This window comes from Amyelois transitella, chromosome 19 (assembly GCF_032362555.1).
Source record: "Amyelois transitella isolate CPQ chromosome 19, ilAmyTran1.1, whole genome shotgun sequence".
NCBI classification, from domain to species: Eukaryota; Metazoa; Arthropoda; class Insecta; order Lepidoptera; family Pyralidae; genus Amyelois; species Amyelois transitella.
The window spans coordinates 1671934-1681061 of NC_083522.1; the positions used below are offsets into that span (position 1 = coordinate 1671934).

General features: G+C 35.9%; 1 protein-coding gene across 1 annotated transcript in view; it reads right to left on the bottom strand.

Annotated features, from left to right (window-relative positions):
• The window catches only part of LOC106139336 (ATP-binding cassette sub-family A member 2), a 43168-nt gene extending 34629 nt beyond the window's left edge, over positions 1–8539 (bottom strand). The window contains exons 1-4 of the mRNA XM_060949691.1: positions 8146–8539; positions 6768–6897; positions 5233–5330; positions 4270–4384 (exon numbers count right to left, since the gene is read on the bottom strand). Coding sequence (XP_060805674.1) covers positions 4270–4384; positions 5233–5330; positions 6768–6897; positions 8146–8397 — 595 coding nt within the window. The 5' untranslated portion in view covers positions 8398–8539. The remainder of the gene's footprint in view (positions 1–4269; positions 4385–5232; positions 5331–6767; positions 6898–8145) is intronic.
• Between the last annotated feature and the right edge of the window lie 589 nt (positions 8540–9128).

A 9128-nucleotide genomic window follows, 5' to 3' on the forward strand; every position in this document is an offset into this window, starting at 1 on the left:
TGGAGTGGCCCTATTCTTTTTTCTATTGGTGCCGGAAACCACACGGCAAGTCCATTGGTTTACATATTTAATAGCCTATCGCAGGCTCTAATCAGCTGTCTAGCAGCTATGATTTTTTTTATATAGTGGCCGCTTAGAAGTTATTGCTCGATCACTTATAATAAAACTATTACAACCACAAACCATTTCAACAATTTTATCAATGTAAAATACCACAATATTATCAATTCACACAATTAAATATAATGGTGATTAAAAATATTCGCACATATTTTTTTTTTACTTTGTTTCGGTATTCAAAGTATTATAATGGTTAGTTGTTGATTATACAAGGTGTAACGGAAAGGGGGTTATCATAAAAAGTGGGTGGATACTATACCTTAAATAGATTCTTCCTACTGCTACTGCTGGTCCTTATCACCATGTTCATAAATGCATGTCAATAAAATTTCGCATTAAAATGTATTTATTTAAATGTAAACAAACGTGGCAAATCACTATCGGGTCAACATCCCCAATTCAAAACAACACACACACTAAGACACTATCGATGTACACTAAAACACTAACTCCTCACTCGTCATTTTCTCCTGGTACCGTCGGCGACCTAAGTCGTAGGTAGCCGCTTTGTCGGCGCCGTCAAAGAGATCGCGGCAAGGCGGCGAACGTTTGACGAAGATTCTAAAACAAACAAATAAGACTCGTTTACTTAATCAATAAGAATCATTTTGCTTTGACAGAGGTACGTCGTTTAAGACATTCAATCGATTTGAAAATATTCGCATGAAATGCAAAAGAAATAATAATTACCTACATACATAAAACCACGACTTTTTCCCGGAGGGATAGACAGAGACTACATCTTTCCACGATCTCTGCATACTTCCTTCGCTTCATCCACATTCATAACTCTTCATGCAAGCTAATAAATAATTACCTACATTACAAAATAAATTGGTAACTAAGTCAAAGAAAGATTGAAAACCTACATACCTTTCAAAGAAAGGGTTCAAAACGTCGACCTCCTTGGATGCACAAGTCAGCTCTCCGGTAAATGGAAACCCAGACATTGCGAAGCATTCCTGGCGTTACAGTATCGCATGCGGTTTGATGCGGGCAACCATTTCTTCGCTCGAAGGGGAATCCGACGCATACACTTTATTTTTAATGTATCCCCAGAAAAAAAGTCAAGTGGTGTGAGTTCTGGAGACCGCGGAGGCAATGCGATACGTCCTCCTCGTCCAATCCATTCCGGGAACCGGGCATTGAGGTGGCTGCGCTCATCACGAGCGAAGTGAGCTGGAGCGCCACCATGTTGGAATATTAGGTTGTTTTCCATCACGATATCCACGTAACTTCTCACTGGCATTACTGTTCCTCATTTAAGTAATTTTCTAGGAAATTTAGGCTGTTAGGCAAAAAATATGGTTCAACGACAACATCTCCGACTATTCCAGCATCCAGCCAACACATTTATCCGCCACTGGTACTGGAAAGATGACTCCGTAAAAACATGTGGATTGGTAGCTAGGTATGCGACCAATAATGTTCATTGTAGTCGTAATAATATTCTGAATTACTCAAAGAAATCACGAAAGAGAACACGTGTACGAAAAAGTCAAAACACAAACAATGTTGTCATCAGTGCTGCCAGACCAAAAATCCGATTGAGCGCTGTAAGATGTAAAAAAGCGCTCGATTTCTTGGAAATTGTGCTTTAAAAAAGCGCTAGATATCGCGCTAAAAGAACAATTTTTCTTGAATGAAATAAAGCAAACAAACAAAAAAACACTCTATTAGGCTTTAAAATAACTGATGCTGATAGAGCCATAGAGTTTTTTAATATGTCATGATGTAAATTAAAAAAAACACCAGATTATCCGCTAGGTGCCATAATTCTGTAAAGCGCACCAAACACATAAAAAAGCGCTAGATCTAGCGCCCAAAGCGTTAAAATGGCAGCACTGGTTGTCACGCAAATGGATAGCGAACGACTGATTGACTTCTCAAATAATTGTACATTTCCGCTTCCCGATTCTGGCATCCTAGTACAGGGGAGACACGGGCAAAGTCGACCACGGTCACGTTAACCGGCTATTTTTGTAAACAAAGGTGAAATAAAATTATTTTAGTACAAATATGTTTTGTCCCTTTGATTCAATATCTTATTAATTTTACCATAATAAACGGGTTAAAAACAGTATTATTTGATTTCAAAATTTTACCATACTTACTACCACTCTTACCAATAGGAAAAAGTGGCATGTACAAAACGTGTTTCCTAGGTTGACTAAATGTTGACAACTTTTTTATGAATGTGGCGATAAAATTAAACAAAGTAAAAGTTTACTAATCACAAACGTAAATAATCAGGTGGGATCATCATTTTACCCTCACTTACCCTAAAGCGGAAGAAAGGATACGTGTACATCACCTGTCTCGCGGCGTAGCGCCATTGGTCGGCGCTTAGTGTACTAGACAGTGAACCCATTGACTGCGCACACACACACTCTCAAATTTGAATATTGACCTTGAATTAGTCGAATTTAAGAACGAGAGACAAGTACTCTATCTAGTCTTGCCTTCTCGTTTTGGTAAATTAGGGGCCCGTTTTCATTTATTTTTAAGTAGATAAATTAAACCTCTTGCGTATCCATGAAATCCTGGTAGCTAAATGATTAATTCCTTTATTTTATTCGGAGATGTTTTTACCCATGATGCAAAAAAGAGCAGTGTTGTTGATGCAGATGACGCAGAGAGACTGCCGTCTGACGTCCGCAAGGATCAGAGACTTAAAAGAAAACATGTTTCCCTTCACGAACATTTCTTTCTTCCCGGACTTTTAACAACCTATGTAAACGTCATTTAAGTACTAGATCATTAGTAATAGTTTTATTAATTTATGACGATATTCGTTAATCGGCTTCTTAAAATATGAAAAAGAATTTCGTTCGTAATAGAAAATTTCTTAAAATATCCGGAACCATTTTAATACATTATTAATCGACCTTGCTCTTTGCTCCTTGCAAAGAAAAGTCACGCCTATTTCAGGGTTCATTTGGAAATTTTTAGTTAAAACCAACAACAATAGTTTGCTCGGATTTTGTGATTCAATAATAGTTTGATTATTTCTCTTTTTAATTATTATTTCTTTAAAAAATATTTCTTTCATATTTAAGTTTTTCATAATGTTACAAACACGTTCTCTGGTAACTACTACATTGATATTATTCAGTACGCTTAGTTCGTTGTTTTACTTTTACTTTATTACTGTAAAAACGCCAGTCCGGTATTTTAGTTGCTACAATTAATCTGCTAAAATAATTGATGAGAAACTGTTAGTCAGTTTTCTTTTTTGCCATGAGATTGAAGAGTCATATGAAACACTGATATTCAAACAGCCTTCAGTGTAAAGTTGTAATTTTAATGAGATAAAGTAAAAAATCAAGTTTCGCAGGTGGGACTCGTCAGCTAAATAGTAAAAAGTAAAGAAAAAAGCAGGAACACTTAGTTAAGAAAAACAAAAAAAAAAGATATCCGGAACCCTGGCTCTAAAATACTATTTTAAAGTACCAGGAGTACAGACGGGTGGCGTCGACATTAGGCCAGTGGGCCAATGGGTGTGATCGTTAAGATGCTATTGACCTCACAGCTGTTTACTGCTGTAGTGTTGTGCAAGTTTTAATAAAATAACATAAAATAAAATAAAATCGGCTGTAAAAAATAAAAATTTCAAAATAAAAAATTTACTTTTAGGGTTTTGCGTGGCACCAGGCTGTTTGTTACCGGTAACTCGTTTGGTGTACTCAATATGATAACCCCCTTTCCGTTACACATTGTATTGTAGGAATGTAACTAATTTCAATGATGCATGAGGAATGGATCTCTCTCTCTCTCTCTCTCTCTCTTATCTCTACGTGTTCCCGGTCGCACCCTCCACAGGAGTGTTTCGGGGCCCGGGGTCCGCCTTCCGATTTTTCTCTCTTCACTCGGTCTTCGGCGTCCTTGGATTTCAGTATGCGTATGTACATACATACATACAATCACGTCCATATCACTTACGGGGTAGACAGAGCTAACAGTCTTGAAAAGACTGATAGGCCACGTTCAGCTGTTTGGCTTTAAGATAGAATTGAGATTCAAACAGTGGCAGGTTGCTAGCCCATCGTCAAAAAAAAAGAATCTCAAGTTTATAAGCCTATCAAGGGATAGGATACCACATTACATTGTATTACATTACATTACATTACTGTACATATGCACACTTACCAAACATCTTGTGCGGTCCAATGTCGTCGTCCAAGGCTTCGTATATATGCGTCAGAAAGTCCGTCTTAATTCTGATCGTGTAGTTAAGATTCATTGGTAATCCGCCGTCCATGTTCTGTTATTAAAAAAAAAACTTAAAAATTATGAAGATAAAACTCCATACGAACATTGATTTCCAATAATCGTTGATCTCAACAACTTTTCGTTTAGATTTCGATGGAAACTAAATGCGAAAGTAAGTTCGTTTGTTTGTTTGTTTTCTCTTCACGTGATATCTACTTAATCAATCTTTTTTTAAACATTCGCGTATATAGCATTAAGAGTCTGGAGAGGGACATAGAGTAGGTATATTTCTTCTCGGTAAAAACTATAGTATATACTTAGTATATACTATATATACTATAGTATATACTATATATACTATAGTATATACTATATATACACTATAGTATATACTACAGTATATATACTCGTACACTTTTTTGTATTGGTGCCGGGGACCAGACGGCACGGTCTTTTTAATAAAAAACAATAATGATTAATAAACAGGCCGACATCCAAGACTGAGGTCAATCAGAAAAAGAAGAACGGGGTTCGAAACTTCTGTTTAATATAGAGCCATATAAAATGTACATATGAAATGTACACGAGCCCTGTGCACCAGTGGTCAAAAAATAAATAAATAAATATATACGGGACAAATTACACGAATTGAGTTAGCCTCGAAGTAAGTACGAGACTTGTGTTACGAGATACTAACTCAACGATACTACATTTTATAATAAATACTTATATAGATAAACATCCAAGACCCAGGCCAATCAGAAAAAGTTCTTTTCTCATCTTGCCACGGCCAGGATTCGAACCCGGGACCTCCGGTGTCACAGGCAAGCGTAGGTACTACCGCTGCGCCACAGAGGCCGTTAAATATCAAAATAAAGACGAAGCGAGTTAAAATATTACCTGAAACTTCACAAATGCATGTGTGTACTGTTTAAAGTTCTTCAGATATTCAGTGATAGTGGTCTCATCTTTGATACCGAAATAACCTCTTCTGTCACCTGAAAACAAAGTATAAATTAATCTAACAACATTGAAATAATCGAGATCGAACCCGATCGACCTTTTGATTCAGAGGTGTGAGTCCGTCAACTACGCCATATAGCCAGTCAGAGCTTTAAATAAGCTTTTATATTGTTCTTCTTACATACATACATACATATAATCAAGTCCTTGCAGAGTAGACATAGCCAATATTCTTGAAAAGACTGATAGGCCATGTTTGGCTGTTTCGCTTAATGATTAAAATTGATATTCAAATAGTGACAGGTTGCTAGCCCATCGCCTAAAAAATGAATCCCGAGTTAATAAGCTTATCCCTAGTGTTCTTTTAGGACGTCAATGGGAAAGAGGACGAGGGGTTCTTTTTTCTATTGGTGCCGGAAACCACACGGCACTTTGTTTCTTGTAGGAAATAAATTAAACGCGGCCAAAACAGTTTTTGCAAAGAAGCATTAATATAAATCATTTTTATTCCCCACGGGCCAATAGTCATAAACACTCAAAGTTATGTTTAGTTGGATGGCTTTATGATTCAATCATTATTCAGAGAAGATAGCTTGATAGCATCCTTTAAAGGAAGAATAAAAAACTGCTTATCTACGCTTTTGCCTTGATAGACTAAAGAAAATTCTGCAGTGCAGTTTGTTACCGCTTCTTCTGCTTTGGAAGCAGCAGTGAATTTAGTTGAAAGTAATTAATTTGACGTCAACCAATTTTGTGAAACCTAAAGATATGACAATTATTAAGTGATGTTGAAATGGCCCATAATAAAGAATAATAATAAGAATTTTGAATTTGACTAGTAGACTGTATGTGATGTCGTTCTGCATTAGTCTCCACAACGCCCTCTTCAAAGTCCAGGAGGCCTATAAAAGACCTTTGAACTATCAGCATTCACCAAGTTGCTCGCTATCCTCTAGCGGCTACTTGCTGGTACTCGTGTCTGTAGCTATGTAAACCCATGACCTCACTTGTAAAACTAGATAGATAGATAAAACTCTTTATTGCACCATAAGAGTAAAACATACAAAACAACACAAAGCAGATATAGATGGTACAAAGGCGGACTTCAATCGCTAAAGCAATCTCTTCCAGTCAACCTTTGGGTGGAAGGAAACCAAACAGGAGATCGGCGTTGGCGCAGAGCAAGATAAATAGATGTTTGAACATAATAAAATACATACAGAATATATATCTATATATAATACATATAAATACAAACAAATACGCATAAATACATAATAATAACATATACTTAGGATAGAGTAGAAAGATAATGAGACCTAATGAGAGAAAACTAGTCCAATTAAAGTTTGTCTTTATTCTATCAATCTTATAATCATCTCTCATTTCTCTTACTTTAAAACGCCACATAATCACACACTCAGGATGCTAGTGTTACGGATCTAAATAAGTTACAAAGGAAAATATCTTACCGTCATAAAAAGGCATAGGTTTCAACTGCAATGACTTCCCGACCATTTTCATCAATTGATCTGTGTTGTTATTTTGTGGATAGTATACTACAACGTCGGGCTTCGTCAGTCTCTCTACATGAATGGGCGCCTACGAACAAACAAACATTTATATTACTCTAGTGACTTTAGGGCTATAATAATATACATATGTCGACCGCCACCAAAGGGAAGATCTTCCGCCAGGCTAGGTGTTATGCCTGGGGAACCGCGGCTCCGACGATGTTGTGTCGGAGGTTGTATATATAGCTACAATCCGTGAAATCTTTGCTTGCACGATTTAGGTTTTTGGCTGTTCATGATGGATAGCGTCGCGTGATTTTATTTTTTATTTTTGTGACTGGTGGCGTAAAGTTTTTGCCACACATACACATAAAAAAAATCTTCACTTATTTTGATTGATTGACAGAGCCAACAGTCTTGGAAATACTAAAAGGCCATGTTCAGCCGGATGGCTTAATAATGGAATTGGGATTCAAACAGTGACAGGTTGCTAACATATCACCTTAAAGAAGAATCCCAAGTAAATTAACCTATAGGTATGGCTATTATCCACTCTAAATAAAAACAAAATATATGTATTTTTGTATGTTTGTAAAGAATAAACTCAAAAACGACTGGAGCGATTTTCCCAAAATATGGAACAGATCATAGAACTTCAGGAGTAACATAGGCATTTTTTCTGGAATTTTCCTTGAGCGAAACCCCTTACAAAAGCTAGTTATTAATAAGGAATGTATATGTAGTATCTTTTTTGCTCTCACTCATTCAGAAGCTTAACAAAAGTTTAGAAAGAGCCAGCCGGAGTCCAGCTTGAGGGTTATTCACAAATATATATTTACTTCATACAATATAACATTTTGGTGGATCTCAATTATTTGTTGCATCATTCAGTAGGAATAAACTTAGTATACAGTATCTCTTGGTGTTTGACTTACAAGTTATTTTAATATTTAGTACATGTATAATTAAATAGATAACTACATTGTGGCTACAACATACCATTTTAAGAATAGCATACAACATAGAGTGTATTTTTTATTTTAGGAACTTATAAAATACTATTGATTTAAATAGATATCACATTTTTAGTAATAACGTCGCCTTGGATGAAGTTATTAAAGTTCTACATGAGTCACTATGTGTAGTATTCTAGATTGAGAAAAGAGTGAGAGTTTGTTTATATAAATTAGTAAACATTGAATTGTAATTCTTTTGTTACCTACATTAGTGTAGATAAGTACAAGTATATAAGAATACTATTGTTATTTATGGAAAATATACTAACGCGTAAGTTTGAAAGCACTTATTTATAAAGAAAAATAGACACCATACGTACCGAATATTGCACTATTTGACTTGAGTTGAGGTCTACATCCGGCGTGCTAAAGTCAATGAAAAGGCCTCTCGTGAAGAACATAATTATAAAGAAAAGAGTCGGTAATAAGAATTCTGCAGGCGTACTAATGTATTGTCTTCGACGCACGGTTAAATGTTTCCACAGTAACACTAACAAAGTTCGACCCATTTTTGTTTGAGGGATATTAGGCTGAGGTGAAATCAGAAAATTGCTCCTCGACGGAGAAGGCATAATATCGTTAATTAGATCATTTGAAATAATACACTCTTACATCGAGTACATACGTTTTATGAAAACAAATTTATGGAATAAAAAGTATCAAACGTCAGCCGCCCCGACCGACTGACTGATCAAGCGAATGATGTCTGACACTGATAGACAGCTACGTTAAAAGTGAGGACTGAGGACTATTTTTTTAAAAGCAGGCCAAGGAGTGTGTAAAAAAATAGTGTTGCTAAAATATCGATTGATAGACTTTCGCTATCCAAACCCCGAAAGTAAATATCAGATCTATGGTCAAAGGCATACACCGGGCTCTTCTCCAAAGTGGTGAGTATGCAACCGGGCCTAAAGCCAGGAGCAAGAAATATAATTATAATTGATTACATCAATTGCGCTGAATCGTACTGATGCTTAGATTAGATTAGATTAATAGCTTTGGAAAATGAAACAAAATAAAAGAGTTTGACTACCTTTTGATGGTTTACATTGGAAATTATCCTGATATCTTTAGGAATATCGATAATATCGACAGGTCAGTTGGGCACAATAATATCAATAACAACAATACTATCAATAGTTTATACATTTTTATATATAGCAATAACTCGATATGCAAATACAATCAGCAGCAATAAAATCGATGCTATCGATATTGCATTCTGTATTGAACTTCAAGGGTCTTCGTTTCATCTGTACATTTACGATAACGATACGATCAATAGTATCGACACTTTTGCTTT